The 19,390-nt window shown below is 43.1% G+C and overlaps 1 protein-coding gene across 1 annotated transcript in view; it reads left to right on the forward strand.

The window, feature by feature from the left end:
* The first annotated feature begins 783 nt into the window (after positions 1-783).
* The window catches only part of LOC138302013 (transcription factor Spi-C-like), a 46,008-nt gene continuing 27,401 nt past the window's right edge, over positions 784-19,390 (forward strand). Inside the window, exons 1-3 of the mRNA XM_069242434.1 lie at positions 784-901; positions 1,183-1,321; positions 14,905-15,023. Of these exons, the coding sequence (XP_069098535.1) occupies positions 899-901; positions 1,183-1,321; positions 14,905-15,023 (261 nt within the window). The 5' untranslated portion in view covers positions 784-898. The remainder of the gene's footprint in view (positions 902-1,182; positions 1,322-14,904; positions 15,024-19,390) is intronic.

Raw genomic sequence — 19,390 nt, forward strand, 5'->3', positions numbered from 1 at the left:
CAAGATCTGGCTCTTCGAGCAGCAGTAACCCCCTTCCCCCTAGCGCCTTGAGACCCGCACGGGTGAGTAGCGCGCTTTATAAATGTTAATGATTTGATTTAAGACTGTCTCTGTATCCCCAGAAAATGTGTCTCTTACGCTCCTGGCTGGGCTTCTGAGCTGAACTTTGGGCACAGGCACTACTTCCTTTACAACTAAAGCACTGGACTTAAAAGTCGTTAGAAACAAAGGAAGCACTACGCTAGTAACGTCTGACCGTGTCGGGTACTGGCAGGGAGGGCTTCAAAAATGATGACTGGGACGAGGAACTCCCGATTCGGCGTAACGAACATTACAAGTAAATAATGGTTTAATTCACAGGCGCTGATAAATTCAGCTAGCTATACACTACCTTTAGGAAGATTTAAGGTCAGCCTGCATCCACTTAATGTCAGGGACACGGTTTATAAAATGATAATGGTAGAAACCAGAGATAAACAAACAAAACAAATTAAGAGGAAGGCTCTGACAAGCGAATTGGTTATCCAAATAAAAACAACGCTTCCACCTCCCTATTTACCTTACACAGGTGAAGTTGCGTGTCTCTGTTACGAATGACAGTTTTTGTTTTTTACCAGTCTCGCAGCAGTAACAGAGAGGAATTCCCCGGTGTCACATACCTCCCTGCACCAGTGGGTGTTGTCCAGCAGGTCTGAAAAAGGGGATTTTGTGGGCAGTGGACAGCCCTGAATAATAACGTCACACAAGAGAAAACCTGAGCGCATATATATAGTCATGTGTAACCAAACTCCCTTCGAACACCAAGCGCACTTGTGGAAAACATTGATTCGCGTCTCATTAGAAACAGCGCAGCGGCCACAGTTAGCGCATCAGCGCAGGAATTTCCAAGGAATTTCACATGGTAAAAAGAGGGTCATTCAACTTTTCATAAAATAGAACGCGCGAGTTGGAGAAAGCTGTAAATAAGCGCACAGTTTGTTTAACCGGAAGCGGTTTATAGCATGATTTTTCAACATATCAACACATGCAATAACCGTGATAAATGTCATTTTCCTTTTGCTTTAATGGACGGCGAAATGAGGCCTCTTCTATGATGGCGCCCAGGTTCGGAAGGTACCCGTGTTTGTTTCCCCGGAGCAGTGAACGTTCATATCCTTGTACTGAGCGCTTTCTCTCTTGTAGGAGCTGCCCTTGGATCTGGACTTCGAGCTCGACCTGATCAGCGAGGTGATAGTAGGGGAGGAGAGAAGCGGACAGAAGCCCGCCCCGGAGCGGCAAGGACAGCCAGCCCCGTCCCGGTCTGTGCAGCAGGCAGCGCCAGGTAAGAGTCTACAGCTGAGTGGTGCCAGCTTCGGAACGATTAGCTGAGGCATGCGCGGAGCAGCGCCTCGGGAACACAACCACTCTGCCACCCCTTGGAAACGCTACACTGCTGCCTCTTTGAGGCACAGAAATGCTGCACCCTGGAACACAGGGAGTATGTCTGAGCAAGGAGAATGCAGACGGGTAAACTTGTCTTTCCGGCTTCGAAGGGCTCTCTGCAGCAGGAGGGAGGGGGTCTCTGAGTGTCCAGGGTGAGATAGGCACAACACTGAGCCCTCTGTCACCAGAAATACTGATAGTCTGCTCGAGCCTAGCACATACACACACGACCTCTAAATCTCCACAGCAGGGGACGCTGCCCTCGGATAAGTGTGGTTCATAAACCTTGGTCTGGTTTTGTTACGATGTTCTTCTATAGAATGAAAGTGAAGGGAGAGAAATGAGGGACTGTAAGTTTTTTTTCTCTTCAATATCCTGATCTTTGATGGAATGTAGGTCAAATGTTAACCATGCAGTTTGTTTTTTTAAAAAGAGATTACCCTCTGTGCATGTATTGTGCTCTCCTTTGTGGAACAGCCAAACCAATCCAATCAATATTTGTAAAGCGCGGCTACTCACCCGTGAGGGTCTCAAGGTGGTGGTGGGGGGAGTGTCCACATCCGAAGAGCCGCGTCTTGAGGTTGTTCCTGAAGATAGTGAGCGACGGGCTTTGTCTGAGGTGCAGGGGGAGGTTGTTCCAGCTCTTTGCTGCAGTGTAGGTGAAAGATCGTCCTTCGGCGGTGGTTTTGCGGATGTGAGGGAAGGTAGCCAGGGGCATCTGGGCGGAGCAGAGGGATCTGGCGGGGGTGTGGAAGGAGACGCAGTGGTTCAGGTAGGCTGGTCCTGCGTTGTGTATGGCCTTGTACATGTGGGTGAGAAGTTTGAAGGTTATTTTCTTCTCAACCAGTAGCCAGTGAAGGGTCCTCAGGTGTTGGGAGATGTGTTCTCTGCGAGGGAGGTCCAGAATGAGTCTGGCAGTGGTGTTCTGGATGAGTTGAAGTTTTTGATCTTCCTAGTTGAGGTGCCGGCGTAGACAGCGTTGCTGTAGTCGAGTTTGCTAGTGACTAAGGTGTGGGTGACGGTCCTGCGACAGTCTGCTGGGATCTTCCGAAGTTTGCAGAGTACGTGCCAGCAGGAGGAGGTGACAGAGTTTACCTGGCGGGTCATCGATAGGGAGGAGTTGAGGAGGATTCCTAAGTTGCGGGTGTGCTTTGTCGGTGCGGGGGGGTGCTGAGGGATGTGGGCCACCAGGAGTCATCCCAAGCTGAGGTGGCGTTTCCGAAGATGATGAGCTCAGACTTGTCGGAGTTGAGCTTGAGGCAGCTTTCTCGCATCCAGGGGCCGACGTCTTCCATTCTTGAGTGGAAGTTATTTTGGCCATTTCATGGTCTTCGGTGAGGGAAATGATGAATTGTGGGTCATCAGCATATGACACAATGTTCATACGGTGGCTTCTGACGATGGCAGCAAGAGGGGCCATGTATACTTTGAACAGTGTGAGACTCAGTGAGGATCCTTAGGAGACTCCGCAGTTGACTCCTGTAGGTCTGGTAGTGTAGGATGGGAGTCTGACCCTCTGCATCCACCTGTAGAGGAAGGAGTGGATCCATTCCAGGGCTCTTCCTCGGATTCCTATGTAGTGGAGTCTGGTGCACAGAGTGCTGTGGGAGACTGTGTCGAAAGCTGCTGAGAGGTCGAGGAGTATGAGTGCTGCAGTGTGGCTGCAGTCGAGGAGTAATCGAATGTCATTGGTGGCTGCCAGGAGGGCTGTCTCTGTGCTGTGGTTGCTGCAGAAGCTGGGCTGGGAGCTGTCTAATGAGTTGATGGCCTCGATAAAATTCCGTAGTTGTACGTTAATTGCTTTCTCCAGTACTTTGGGGTGGTATGGTAGCAGCTAGATGGGCTGGAAATTCTTTAGTTCTGATGGGTCGGCTGAAGGATTCTTCAGACGAGGGTATATTTTGGCATGTGTCCAGTCCTCGGGGAAGGTGCCCGTGTTGACGGAGCAGTTGATTGTGTTACGGAGCTCTGGGAGATGGATGCGCTGGCTCTGATGTATATGTGGTGCGGGCAGGGGTCTGAGGGGGCTCCGGAGTGGGTGCTGTTTATGATGTTGACTGTTTCCTCTGTGGTGAGCGTGGACCAGCTGTGGATGGTCTGGGTGCGTTCTTGAGGGGGTTTGTTGGTCACAGGTTCCGGTTCTAGGATTTTCCGGGAGGAAGCTATCGTAGATGTCCTTGATCTTGTGGTGGAAAAAGAGGCAAGTTTGTCGCAGAAGTCCAGTGACTGGGGGATGCTGGTGGCTTCGGAGGGGGGTGGAAATCTGTGAACTTGTTGATGACTGAGAAGAGTTCCTTAGAGTTGTGTGTGGAGGAGTTGATGCACTCCCGGTGTGTCCTTCCTTGCGTTCTTGTTTTTTTGTCGGTGGGCGGCAGTTGCGGCTCTGAATGAGGCCAATTGCAATACGATTTGTCAAATGTATGTATAAGGCGAGAAAGATAAAATGACTCATTCACTAAATGACTGCTCCCTGCAGAAAAGTGTTGAAACTGCTTTTTAAAAAATTAAAATGTGGACAATTTGCGTAATGTGTAGTTGCGTAATTATGTGAGAGTTCAGTAACTGTTCAAAATGCAAAAGTGGCATTTGTGCATGCTCACGCCCACTTTGGTCGTGAGAATAGATTTCCCGCAGGAAAATAGTGCAAAAAACACAAGCATAGCAAACAGCAGAAGCTCACGTGTTGGTACTGCATGGGTACTACATTTTTGGCGTAATTGGAGCGTAGAAATTAGATGTGGCATGACAGTGTAATTTTTGGCATTTTGCTTAACATGTGTAGCAAAAAATTACTGGAGATCATGCCAGCATAGTAGAAATTTACCTCGGGCCTATTAAAAACATGACATTGTTGCAGAGAGTTTCTTCAAGAGCCCCATTAAAATTAGAGTTAGGGAGTCACTGAAGGCTCAAGCCTGGCTCTGGCTCAGCTAGAGGTCAGAAAGCTGTTCTGCAAGTGTCTGATATTCATTTTTTAACTCGCTGCACAGTCCCCGGAGCACCAGTGTTAACTGTAAACCAAGGGTGATCATAATGACAGACGGCTGAAGAAGGAAGATGAAAATAGTTGGGATAGTTGAAGAATAGAGGGATTGTGAAAGAAGGTAGTGAAAAATGGAACAGGACAAAGGAGGAGAATCAAGAATGAGAGAACAGAGACTGAAAAGGAAAACTGTAGAGGAACAGACATCGGGAGTTGTTCAGAATCAAGTGTGAGAAGCTCATGCAGTTCTGCCTTAACATTGCATTATAGTATTGGTAGTTTTTAATATTTCGTTCCAATTATAAAACTACAAGCACCATGCGCAAGGAAAAAGGGGTAAACTATTTACATTTTACTTGGAGCAACTTGAAATGAAAAGAAAACATAGACCCTGGGCAAGAGAACAGGGAAAGGTGCAAAATAATTGAGTGAAGGAGAGAGGACTTATGAGGATCTATATGACGCATAGAGAGTAAATGTAGGCAAATGACAAATGCAAAATAAAGGGAGACTGAGAAAAGCAATTAAATATTGAGAAAGCAGAGAGAAGAATGGCATCCTGGGACAGCCGGTGGACCCAGCTTGTCTCTGTTCTTGAACAAAAGTAACTAACACCAGCTGCTATTCTGAGTGAAAATGAAGCAGCTGTTGGGAGTGATCTTCTCTTTACTAATATGGGTAATTGCCTTCACGGAGGTGTTGAGTTGCCCCTGAAATCGGCCTCTTGTTAAGTCAGGGGAAGCCAGTGCTTTTTTTTCTAAGACTTCCTGTGTCAACTTCTTTTAATATGTATAGTGGTTTAGCGCTCCAAAGAATTTAAACTTAAAGCATTAACCTTTGATGTAACGTGGAGGCAAAAAGATTATGTTGTGCTGGTTGTATTTCACAATATAAACTCAGTAAACTTGAGATAAATCCTGGGTTCTCTGCTTGACCTAATTGTGTGATCTTTGGCAGTCACTCACTGACGTAAGGTAAAATGATGGGGCCCCCCTGAAGAATGTAAATAGGGGTCTCTGCTTCTTAGGTAGTTACTGGCCTTGAGGCTGCATAGAACCCCCTGAAGGATTTGGGGGCCCTCCTGCACCCCATTGACTGCACAGGCCTATGGTATAGCCCTGCTCATTCCAGTGCTGTTTCTTTCCCTCTCAGATGAGCAGTGCTTTATAAAAGACACTGCCTGAGGGAGAGCTCACCCACTCTCGAAATGGTGCCTTGCAGACTCCGCCTGAAAGAGAAACAAATTAACTATTTTCTTTCACTTCAATCCTGGGTCTGCACTGTGTCAGCTCAGAGCGTGCTGCTGTCCGCAGCTGCTTGAGAGAGACAAACATGTTGAGAGCACAGGCAAGGTGAGGGGCCCCTTTATGCACTGAAGCCTGGAAGGCCCCTCCACACTGCGGGGTCCTTCGGTGGTGTCTTTCTGCCCTGCACCATCTTTATTTCAATCTACCTAGTTTTCTTTCATTGTTGCATTGCAGACTTCTTTGAAATACATTCCTTGCATATGGTTTACTAGACTAGATTGTCGCTCCATCTAGCCATCTATAAAAACAAGGTAGGCCACATATTGTGGTGGGCGGGATATAGGAATGTATCGGAGTTCATTTTTAGAAGCTATCCCTGCTAATAAAGGGAGGTCAGTGCTGTGATACAATCCAATATACAAAAGCTAAACTCATCTGCATGCTAAAGAAATAGACCTTTTAGAATATTGAAGAGGCTTTTTAATATTTTTACATAACAAATATTTTCAAAGCTTGGCTGTTGCTCAAGATTTTAGAACCAAGCCAGACCTTTATCTCGTCTCTGTATCGGCTCTCTGTGTTAATGTTCGCCCACCTCTAAGTCGTTCTGAGAAGTGCTGGTACTACTCACTAAAGATACAGCGCTTTTCTTGGAAATTCGTCTTCTTCTTGATATTATTAGTAGCATTAAGCTCATGTGCACCAAGTCATCTTGCCACTTGGAACACAAACAAACAGAGGCAGCTCTTGAATGACAAACACTGTGTAGACAGAAGCCACTTCCCCCATCCCTAACTGAAGGACTTGCTGGACCAGTTAAGCTAAGACTGCAAACAAAGCAATTCACCCTGTGCCTAAATCCGGCAGAATTTTGAATGGCTTGAAGCTTCAGCAGCAGGTCATTCCAGAGCCTTCACTCTAAAAACCGGAAACAAGCCTCTTTCCCTTTACTTAGAAAGCATTCCGCAGGAAAGCTCTACAAGATCATAGAAGCCTGACTGGGCAATAGGTGATTACAACTCTAGTGCTCAGAAGTACTAAGCCATTCTGCTTTTTCAAACCCTAAGAATAAAAAACTTAAAAGGTTTGCCACCTCAAAATGTCCTTTTCATATTCACTAAATCCATTTTGTGATATAAACTAAGATAAGATACCAAAGCACACAAATATTGCAGTTCAAAAGTAAATGTGACAGTCCATCACATAGAGTTCTGCAGACAGTAGTTCCAAAACAAGAGGTTTATTGGATGGTAACAAAGTTTTGTGTCATCCAGTGCACGTCACATCATAGTAACAGCCAGCCGACACGTGTTTCATCCCAGAATGCAACTTTTTCAAGGCTGTAAATACATGAATCAAATACAAATACAAGATAAGGACAGGGATAATAATCATTCCAATGTTTTTACAAATCCACATGTAACGTGTAAAGCATGTGATACCTCTATTTATATAAAATACATACAAATACGTTCTCCGCAGTCCAAAAATTAGTATCAAAAGATGAAAAAGTGTGATAGTAGTACTGAAGCAAAAAGACCCATACGACCTGTGTATAAAGGGAAAATGGAAAACAGACTACATGAACAAATTAAGAATATGAAGCCGAGATGCACCTTAATATGTGACCAAAATATGTACATTTGTGCAAGATGGTCCAAAGAATGTAAATGTCAAGACAGCACCCCAAGCGCAAAGAATATGTAACAAAACTTGCCTGAAGTATAAACACTGAAATCTGGATCTGTGTATATAGATGGAAGTACTCCAAAAAAATAAATCTAACCAAGAGTATCAGAAATAAGATCCCTTAATGTGTGTTGGACAATCCCAAGTAATTTATGTATAATAGAATTATGAGGAGCGACCAACCTAAGTGGTTCTTGAAGAAAATAAACTCTTACAGTAATGGTCACGGATGGAGGAACCCATGGTAGGAATACAGAAAATGGGGATCCCACTGTAGGAAACAGGACATTGTATTCTTATTCTGGGAAATATACTAAGTAAATAAAATAAAAAGTAATACGTATATTAGGCATGAGGTGGCACAAATTCAGTACTTGCCCCCATTGTTTGTCGAAGGTGTTAGAATATAACTGGCTGTGTTGATGTAATCCATAAGTCAACCGCTAGACTAAGGACGACTTCAGCATAATACTTGGAAAATAAAGTGAAAGACCAAGTAAAAAAACACCCATGTTCTGATTTCAATAGTCCTCATTAGTAAATAATACGTGAAGTCAAGGCAATGAAAAAATCCTACTTGCAACATAGCTCCGAATTACATGTGGAGTGACAGCGTGAGCTATGCTAAAATCACACCTAAGAAAGAGAAAAGAAACATACATGTCATGTTCTAAACAGCTAAAAGATATATAATGGACAAGAGGCCATGCTAGCTTTATTTTGGACAAATCCGTATCACAAATTTACTGCAATCTTGGCCAAATTAAAAAGGGGCAAGTACTGGGCAAGGAGCAAAAATAACAAAAAGCGTGCTGGGACATGTGACAAAAGTCACCACAACCCTATATATAAAGTGCTAAGACGTGTAACACAAGTCCGCCCAACCTTGTCCGAATAACAGTGATAGGAGGGAAGTATATGAAATATGGAGACAGTAGCTGAAATACGAGTTGTAAGGGCCTCTAACAATTATAGCCAAGTTAGAGTGAAAACATGAGATGTAATGAGATAAAAATACCTGTATAAATGTGAATAGTATAAAAATACGTTGCATATTTAATAAGGCATATAAAGGTCTAGTGAGCAATGATAAACTAATACCTGTAAAAGAACAAAAACAAAAAGTAATAAGGACCAAAGTATCACTGGCTAAATGGGAAGGGAAGCCTAAAATTGTGAAATTTACCTCTGTGATTTAGAATATTTGAAGTGAAAACAGGTTGCCGGAAAGTCACCAGTGTATATGCACGCGCGGTGACTAGATGTAGAAAGCAGACTGCGTGAAACAGGAAGTGGTAGTGATATTGTAATGGTTGGTGAATGAAAATAGCCAGAGAGGAGACAACAAATTGTGTCAAATGATAATACCCAAACAGTTGCCAGCTAGCTATGTCAAAAAGGCGAGAGCAATTACAGACTGTAAAAATGGCTGTAAAAACTGCGGTGCCAAATATGCCTGCAAATAGACATTGGAATGTCAAAAAGTGCCATGTGTTGTACATCACTTTGGATCAAAGAAGGCTAATCATAGGATGCACTGCTTAGTCCCAAAATTCTATTAAGAAATAGTGGGAATACTAAAACTAGTGAGTTGCCAATGAAAATACAAATTGATGAGCGAACAAGATCGGGAATTGAAATGAAGAAGAGAAAGTAAGTACAGATGTAGTAAAATCCCTAAAATATTATTGCATTGAGGTAATCAAAGTACATGCAATAAGGTGAAATGAAAAGATGTGTTAATATGAAAAGAAAAAAAATTGATATTAGTGTGAATAACACATAAACAGGTGACCAACTCCCATGATAATAAAAGAGGAAATGAAATGAAAATTGTATACAGACGAGAGAAGGATAGCATGTCCATAAAACACATGACAAACTGAGTACAATTCTAACGGGTGGCAATAGTAAGAAAATTATCAGTTATACAGGGTCACCTAAAATATAGATATCCATTGGCATTCAGTGTTTGACACTACTACCCATATACAAAATGTAATGCCAAGTGACAGTAAATATTCAGCATATGATAAGAAATAAAGCACAAAACCTCTTGTCAATCTGATATGAATAACACATTACATATAATAATACAAAGGACCTGTGAGCAATGATAAATGTTGAGATCATATTTGTGTTGAGGTTGAGAGCCAATGTTGCATGAACATTGTAGATAATTAGAAAACATGAAGTAGACGTCAATCAAAACAACTAAAGGTGATTTGCAAAGGTTACACATCAATCTGTGAGAAAAACACAGTTTCCTGTCAGTATTCATGCCTCTATCTGCAGCTCGCAGTCTAGATATCCATTTGTTTTCCATGTTCTTGAGGGTCAATGTTCTATCTTACCCTCTGGGATTATGTACCGCCACTGCAATCTAGTGAAATCTAATGTTGAGGATTTCTGATCCAGCATGATATGTGTTATAGTGGACGGCCAAAAAGTAACTGATGTTGTTATTTTTAATAGCCGTGATATGTTCTTGCATCCTCTTCTTCAGAGGCCATATAGTACTGCCTATATAGATTTGTTGACAGTGGCATACTATACAGTGGATTACAAACTTGGTGTTGCAGTTCATAAAACTGTGAATATCCTACTTACGACTGGTGTTATACTGAAAGGAGATAAGCTTATTCTTAGCATATCGACACATAATACCGTTGGAACATTTGAAAAAGCCTATTGGGCATTGGGGTAGTCAGCTTATATGTTACAGTTTTGGTTGTAGTGTAACATATTTGGTACATAGACAGTTTCTAAGAGCCATTAGTCAACATTGTGATATGGCACATGCTTATCAAAATGCAAAATCGGTTTAGAAATTGCTTTTAAATAGCTGTTTGGAAGGGGTGTGTTTAGGGCGTTCCTTCCTGATTGCAATTTGATTTGAGATGTATCAATGGTTTGCCACCACAATCCTGGTTGTGAATCATTGAAAAGGTACAGACTGCTAAAAGGAGGTAGTAACTCATTCACAAAAAGGGAATGGGTCCCGATAGGTCCCCATCACTTTGTGAATGTTAAAAATAGATTTTTGGGGAGTAAGCAAAGGTCCACAGAACCACAACCAACTCTCACATCAACATTTTTTTAAAAAAAGGGAAAGCTTCTTTTTAAACCCAGCCCATCTCCTTTAAGGAAAATGGGATGCATTAATTATAATGAAAATATACTTTATTTAAAGGTGAGGAGAGACAAGGTGGTCTATTGACCCTTGCAGACCTCCATCCATGTGATGGCCTCGAATTGGAGTGAGTTACAATTTGCAACGTACCTCATTAATATTCATGAGGTAGGTCAGATTGCAACCCACACTGAATGGTGATTTTGCGAATCAAGCTATTAGTACATACATTGGTTCACAAAATCATAATAATTTCTCGATAACTTAGTGCACAATTTGCAACTGCTTTTGGTGAATCCCTTTTTAGTACATCTGTCTCCTTATCATCTTCTGTCAGTAAGTGTTTCAGTACTGTTCTGGCTATGGCCCAATCAGAAAGCCCAGGTATACGATGTTGCAATGATCCAGATGGGAGCAGGCACACACAACAGCCACATGGAAGAACTTCACAAGCAACAGGAAAGGGTAGATTTTCCTCTAGGTTTTTGGACCTTCTGAATATGGCATAGGAAGAACAGTTTATCATTGAATGTCAATCACAAGTTCCATACTATTGTTACTGGAAGTGGGGGAGTGCCAAAAATGGTTGTGTGCCCAGTTGAGTAGGCCAAAACCTATGACACCATAGCGGACAGCCTCCTGCTATTACCAGTAGATCAGTTTAGTCTCCATTTAAGAAACTACATCCAGTACTGAATGCCTGACAGGCAGTCATTCAGCCATAGCATAGACTTTGAGAAGCATTGGTGAAATTTCAGAAACAGTTGTGTGTGATGAGCATAGAAAATGGCAATGAATAAAAAATTAGTGAATCAGGCCACATAGGCTGAATATTCCGATAGATCTGAATAGGGTAGTGAGATTTTAGCAGAACAAAAAGGCAGTTGCACTACTGATTGAGACCTGTAGGTCGGAAAAGTAGCAGATCATGATAGTGTCTGCTTTATTAAACCTACAGGAATTAAATGGTCCTGTAGCATGTTATGGTTTACTCTACCAAATACTGTAGAAAGATCCAAAAGGAAAATCTGTCCACATTGCCCCGACATGCCCGATCATGAGTTGATTTAGAACTACCACGAACAATGCTTATCTCCTATGTTTAAGTCCAAAGTGAGCTTGCTGTTTGTCAAGAAACTTCCCCTATTCCAGAGGATGGGAATTCTTTAGTTGTAAAAGTTTACTACTGCTGCATTGAGAAGAGCTTTATACTGTTTCAGGGTATTTATGTTCTATATCTAAATCAGTGGCATAATCCTTCTTCCATTTCCACTCCCCTTGTTTAGTCCAGAGCCCTGCTCAGAACCATTTATTCTAGCAGCTTGGATACCACTGCTACCTTGGCCACCATGGGAACTGGCTTGCCAGCAGCTTGGGTAATGGTTCGGAAGATGAACTCTACAAGAGCGGTGGTGGTGGCATCTTTATTTGTAGGAGCCTTATAAAGGTGCATAAAAAGTCTGGATACTTGGTCAGTGTCAACCAGTGTCAACCAATCCCCCAATTTCTTTCAGGCTAATCCTCTTCCAGGTGTCGAGTTTCCCCTCCTGCTCACGCTCTCACTCATTCCTTAATATACAATTAAAATACCTCCATCCACCCCTTTCAAATATTTTTGCATACTTGGTCAAAGGCTATCAACTTGTCCCAGTTATCTGAGAGGCAAGACTGGCTGTCGTTCCAGACGCACAGCACCACTACCCCATGACCCTATGACCACCATGCAAACACATCACCACCACTTGCAGAACATTGCACTAATGCATCTGAAACACTGCTTCTAATGACAGTCATCTCCAACCCTGCAGCATTGCACCACCACCTCAGAAGAAGCTTTTCAAATACTGAAACAAAGCAGCTCAACCACTGAGGCCTAGTGCCTGGTAGGAAATCAGCTTCGTCCCACATTGGTAGTACTCCTAAAACATAGGTCTGACTCTTCTTTAAAATAGTAAGAGTGACCCATTCACTGAGCTCTCTGCACAGTCTTCCTACCCGGTATCAGAATCAGAGTTTTGAATCTTTATTTTTCCCCTCCTGTCAAGCCGAGTTGTTCATCATGAATACCAAGTGTGTTAAGAATTGGCCAAAGGCTACCTTTTGCCCTGCATGTTGTGATAAGGACTAAAGAATTCAATTGCTCAGTATGTCGAGGTCATGTTCTAAGTACTAAGGAGTTTCCAGCACAATAGACACATCTGTGACAGCTTAGAATTGCACAAGTAATGCCAGAGGTATTGTGTGTACCTGCCAGCTCATGGATGCCATATCTATAAGTTTGAGCAAAAAGTCCTGACCATGCCGGCATCCATTGTGATGAGAAAGAAACCAAGCATGGCAATTTTTCAAGCACAGCAACTTCTCCTTAGATACAAATGGCCTTATTATGTGACCTTGATGGAGGGGTGTCCTCTATCACAGATGTGACAGATAGCCTGTCTGCTGTATTATGATCCCATTATATTCTATGGAGATCATAATATGGCGGATGGGATATCCGTCACATTTGTGATGGAGGAAACCCCTCTGTCAAGGTTGTAATAAGGACCTAGATCTAGGAAAACACCTACACTGTTCTCAAACACAGTCACCACTCATGAAGCACCCACATATTACAGTGGGACACTGATCTTGACCCATGTCTCCTGCATGGGTATCAAATAATTTTTTTAAACAGTTATTCCTCTTTCCTCTCCCGAAATACCCTTTTTGTCAGCATCAAATACTCAAAATCCATCTTTCTGACATTGTTATAGGGATTGCCTCAAACGTGCTTTAATTTGAACATGCTGGTGGTTGACCTCATGGACAGCAAAGGAGCTTCCATTTATCACTTTCTAACAACACTCCTGCTTCCTGTGTCCTCAAAGAGTGAATACAACTTTTAGAGGTGCATTAAAACTATCCAGAGCTGGATGTCTCTTAAGTAATAAATGCACATTGAGTTTCTGATAGGTTCAGTAAAATAAGTTACCAATCCCATTGGAACTCTGAGGTTTTAGGTTTCACCTGGGGCTTGTGCTGCTGAAAGCAGCTGAAGTCTTTGGGTGAAACTCTGGGGAAGAATAAATGGAATTACCAGTGGAATTGGATGTGGTATTCTAGATTCCTCTGGTAACGCCTCATGTCTCGGTGAAAATATTGGTCCACTACATTTGTGCCTGCAAAGTTAGATCCAGCTACATAGTTCTTAAATCTGTAAAGTTTGCTGTGAACAAACTTAGATTTTTTTTTTAAGTAATGGGCTTAGATATTTACAAGTGGGCAGCTGCATTCTTTTAAAATGCAGTTTTGTTAACTGTTTTTTACCAAATCTATTTATGGAATAAATAGAGCAGCAATTCTAAAACGGAACTCGGTGACTAAGTTTTGGTTATTTATGGTGTTTAGGTGATTTCCATAAGTGGTCACATTATCTTTCGCTTAAGGAACAAGTCTTTCCTGTAACTCAAAAGGAATTAGGGCCATATGCACCTCCTAACTTCCACTGACTTTAATTCAAGCCTTCTATGACAAAGAGCTTCCTGCCCTTCAAGTCTCTTTTGTTGTGACTTCTACATGTTCATGGACAGCCAGGCCACTTGCCTCTTTTGAAGGTATGGGACCTTGCAGACACAGAGAAGCCTCTCTCCCCAGGTTGAGGAAAGTAGCTGTATCTATTCAGGGGGGAAGTTTACTTAGATTCTGCAAGGCCTAAGTCAGTTGGCTTTGGGAGAACATTAAGAACGGTGGTTTAAGAAAGGTGGGGCGAGCTCCCTACAGGTAGTTTGCTGGGAGGGGGGGTTTACTTTTCGTTATACCACTGATTAAGAGAGCAAGGAAAAGAGGTGGGTATTCTTGACCAAGCCACCTTTGCCGCCCTGGAGGACAAAGCATTTTGAAATTTTCAACAAGTCAGATTTGCAAAAGAGGAACCAGGCAATTTTGCCGAAAGTTCCAGAGTCTGGGGTAAACACCAATTTACCTGAAAGCAGATGCATCAGAGAATGCACCTTTTAAAGAAAAGAATGTTCACAAATTATAAGAAGGGTGATACACCTGTTTTCATTCAATCTTTATTCTAAAATGTCTTTTCTGCATATTGGTGTTGGTAGCTTTTGATTTCTGGTATGATGACAATATCGAAAGCTAGACATTTTCGTAGCAGCATCTTTTTACGTACTTTTTGGAGGTGAAAGGTAAAATGGAATTTCAAATGTGGCTGCTTTTGATCACTGACTGTTGGAGGGAGTAATGTTCAAAAATATTCTGTGCCTTCAGATATCTATGATTTTCTAAATGTATTTTTTGTAAATGATCCTAAACTAAATACATTAAAAGTATTTCTAATTTACTAGAACACCTTTAAGATGCATAAGGTATTAATTGATATTTGATACAATATTTCTGTGTTTAATGTGTCACATTCACAGAGTTTTTTTTTAATGTAGAAATGTTTCCATATCGCCAACTTGATGTTCTCTGGCGTGCTGATGGACCGTCTCAATACAACAATGAATATCCTCTGCTGGATAGAAAAAACAGCCCACCCTTATCATGCTATGAGTATGTAAGTAATAAAGTGAATTATGTATTGTATGGTGTTATATATTATCCTGTATTCAAATGTTTATTATCGAAAAACCTTGATTTGCATTTCAGAATTTTGCACTTGGTGATCAATGGGAAGACGATTGTTCCAGAGGAGCAGTTCTATTTGAGCTGCAGTAACCTAAACCCAACACTGGTCTGTACTGTATTGAGGTTTTAATCCCACAACTACTAACAGATCACATTTTAATAGAACATGCATTTCCTTGTAGCTCACCCTGAATTTGCAAAGCAAACTAATATTTACACTGTTGTGCAATGCAAAGGAAGGATATCGTTTTTCAAATCCCTCATAAGATTATGATAAAAATAGCTTCTAATTATATCGGCTCAGTAGCACAAGAGGGCAATGAAAACATACTTTTATTGCTCTAATGTGAAACTTGATGAAATAAGGATGAGTTCAAGGGCTACCAGGTTTTGGAAGGGTGAATGGAAAGGAACCTCTGAAACAAGAGCTACAAAATATAGGCCCTCATTATCCCGCCGTCAACCGTGCTGATGGTCGACGGAGCACCGCCAGTGCAGCGAAGCCCCTGCCGGCCCTATGATGATGTTCCCGCTGGGCCGGCGGGCGGAAACAGTGTTTCTACCCGCTGGCCTAGTGGGAAACAGGGCCTTTACATTGACGCCGGCTCCAAATGGATCCAGCGCCAATGTGGCAGTGCGGCGGGTGCAGCAGCACCCGTTGGCCATTTCACTGCCCGTAATTTGGGCAGTGAAATGCACGCCGGGGCTGTGTATGGGGGCCCTGAGTCACCCATTCTGCCAGCCTTTTCCTGGTGGTGTAAACCACCAGGAAAAGGCTGGCAGAATGGGACTCATAATCCGCAGGGCAGCGCTGCTTGCATGCTTGCAGCACTGCCCTGTCGGATCTGAAACGCCACCGCTGCCTGGCTGCCTGGTGGCGGGAGCCTGGCGGTGGACGGTGTTTCCACAGTGGCATTTTCGCCACAGAAATAATAGGGCGGGCGGACTACCACTAACGCAGAGGTCTGCCCGCCACCGTGAGTCTGGCGGTCCATGGACCGCCAGATTCATAATGAGGGCCATAGTCTGTAAATCAGTGGCACCAATGGCAAATAAAAGTGGTGGGGGAATATTTGTCCCACTGACGGGCACTGATAAAAACCAGCAGTGCCTTTAGGGTCAACGCCAAAGCTCTCTATTGTGGTTCATTTTAAACCGTGTTTTTAACCGGCTTCCATTGAGAGCTCTGGAGTTGAGACTGAAGGCACTGCGAGTTTCTCACAGTTCCTGTCAGTAAGTTAAGTCTAAATACAATACAAAAATAAAAAGATTTGCTTACCTAGTGCCCCTCTTCGTCAGCAGTCCGTGGCTCCAGCACAGCTCCCCTCTACCAATCCAGATGCTGTTCTCATGCTGCTGATGCAGCATGGTAGAAGCACCTAAAAAGGCTGGACACTCCTGCAGGCATTGGAGTCCTATGCTTGCTCTCCACCCAGCTGTCTAAGACAGCTCAAGTGAAGAAGTTTAAAGTGTGCATGTCAGGCAGGCCTCCGCAAGACAGCTGGCCAAAGTGACAAGCACACTTTAAACCAAAGTGCACACTGTTCCTCCCTGCTGCTGACCCTGCCCTCATACTCAGTTGCCAGCATGAAAAATAGAATGGTAATACATTTGTTTTCTTCCATTTTATTTTTCTTGTTTGTTGGCCTGGCATTGGAGGGTGGACGCTCCTCCGCCCTAATACATGAACCACCACTGCTGTAAATGTAGTCCTACCTGTTGGACTTTCTCACAGCTGCTGATAAATCTTCATGTCAATACAAATTAAGTTTTATGGAATAAAATCAGTTGGAAAAAGCAGCAGAGTGATTGAGGAAAGTGTTTTTCAAAGTTTCTGTGGGTTTCTCAGTGTTGGTGTGTTTGAATTTAAGGACACTGATCCCTGTTAGAATTTTAGATGTATTTTCATATGCAAGAATAGAAAAGAATAGAAAACAGGGTTGTGATCTGTCTCATAGCTTGAATTTTACCGTGATTACACATTGAAGAAAAAACAAGGCTTATTTAAAGATCAAGTTGCTTCTTCTCTGAAATCCCTGTTTTACTCTTTTGGTATGTATGTATGGTATTTGCATAATATGAACCTATCTGAAAGGCAGCAGAGTGCCGTACAATGTAAAAGGCAAAAAGTACTGTTAATGAGCCAATGGAGGGGGTCGCTGGTTTCTGAGAGGGAAGTGTACTGGTACTGCATTGTGATGTATTTTTTTAAATGTGTGCATTTAGGTATTTTCAAAATATGAGCTGAGTTGAGAACATATTGTTGGATCCTGGAATGCTTTTTAGTTCCTGTGGGCATAGACAGAAAAGGCCTGTTTTCTTTGCCTTGTTTTTGGTCTTCTTCATCTCTAGTCTGGAGTCTTATTTGTGAGTTTGCACAGAGCCAAGGGAGATGGTGAGTTGTCAGTCAGATAGATGTGGCTGCTGGTCGTGATGGCTTTGTACATTATGCAGCTGGCCGAGAAGATGACAAAGGCTGGTGTAAGACCTGTCATCCCTGGTGTGTTTTCACCCAACGTTTTGCATTCAGACCTCCTGTTTTTTCTGACCTTGTTTTTGTTTTTGTTAGGATTCAACATACTTTACCAGTGCTAACCAGTGCTAAAGTGCTTGTGCATATTCCTTAAAATGTGGTAACATTGATTTATCCCAAATTGGCAAATTTAATTTACTTATAAGTCCCTAGAAAATTGCACTGGATGTGCGCAGAGCCTTTAAATTAAATGCTAGTAGTGGGTCCGCAGCACTGATTTTGCTACCCACTTAACTCGTCGCAACCTGCCACTACAGACCCTGTGTGTGTGCAGTTTTAAACTGCCATGTTCACCTGACAAAATAAACCTTTGTCAGGTCCAAACTGACCTTTTTCGTACAAATTTCACCGCTAAGGTAGGCCCTATGCAGTCCCAAGGGCAGAATGCAGTGTATTTAAAAAGTTTTACATATACCTTTAGGTTTTACATATTCTGGTACTGAAAAACTCTTAAATTCGTTTTTCAGTACTGTAAGGCCTGTCTCCCATTGGGATTACCTTATTACATTTTCTAAGTGAATTCACAATCTGGAAGAAAGGCTCTTCAGGTATGGTGTCTGTGGAACGACTAGTTAAAATCCTAACTTATGGTGAAGTTGGATTTTAAATAGCAATTCCGAAAATGACATTTTAGAAAGTTTTTCATTTTTCTTTTATTTAAGCCATTTGGTGCTTACTGCCTGCCTCATCACATGTCTGGGGAGAGGTGACAGCTGGGCTTTGTGTATTCCTCCTAGACATCCACACGTAGTGGGAGCTTAGGTGTGACCTGATGGGCCTTGATTGGCCATCCTGTCAGGAAGGGAGGGAGGAGTTGGGCACAGCCTCGCTTACACCAAATAGGCTGTGTCCTGTCCACACACAAAGGACTGTATAACCCCTTGTAGTGAGTCTGGGGCCAGGCCATGAAAGGCAGGACATTTGTGCACTTGAAAGGCATCTCCTGGAAGTCACCTCACTTCAAAGGCACCAAAGGGTATAAGAATTGGACCTCAGACATCACCAACTAGGTACACCTCTGGACTTGTGGATATGTTGCTGAAGGCCTGCCACTCTTCTGGACTGCTGTTTGCTGGACATATGCTTTACTGTGTTGACCTGTGCCTGCTGTCCGCTTACTTGGGATTGAGAAGGACTGGACCTGCATCTCTCCAATCCAGAGCCCAGAGTGACTCCAGTGGCTAGCTGGCTGGCCTTCTGATCTGAAGTCTCAGGGACATAGCAGGCTTCTAGCCACCCTGATCCTGTACCTGGACTCTGCCACCTGTGAGTCTCTCCTGCTAGGTGGTTCCATCCCAGGCCTGGAGCCTTGGAAGTGGACCTGAAGTGCTTGCTCCAGCAGAATTGAGACATCTTCTGCTGCGGGAGCAGAAGCGACATATCGCCCTGCTGTGTGGAGAATATCTATGCATCATCTCTACCGACTGGGCCGGAAGCGGTATAACCTGGATCGCATCCCCTCTGTCCCTTGCATTTCAACACCAGTGCATCGCCCTTGGAACCAGCACTGCAATGCTTTTCTCAGTGCAAGGTCCTTGCATCCCCGGCAACGCAACCTCAATGAAAACTCTAAAACTCTACTTCTTAGCCTCCCCATTTCTCAAAAGCGACTCATTGTTGCTGTTGATTAGAAAAGACAATGGATCCCCTTGATTGCGTGGTTCGGAACTGACTCTTCACTCTGCAACACAGATTTAAGGTACTTTTGTTCAGCGGGCCCAACAGGGTCCCCTAGTTGGCCCATGCTCCATTGTGGTCAGCCT

Source organism: Pleurodeles waltl, chromosome 6 (assembly GCF_031143425.1).
Source record: "Pleurodeles waltl isolate 20211129_DDA chromosome 6, aPleWal1.hap1.20221129, whole genome shotgun sequence".
Classification (NCBI taxonomy): domain Eukaryota; kingdom Metazoa; phylum Chordata; class Amphibia; order Caudata; family Salamandridae; genus Pleurodeles; species Pleurodeles waltl.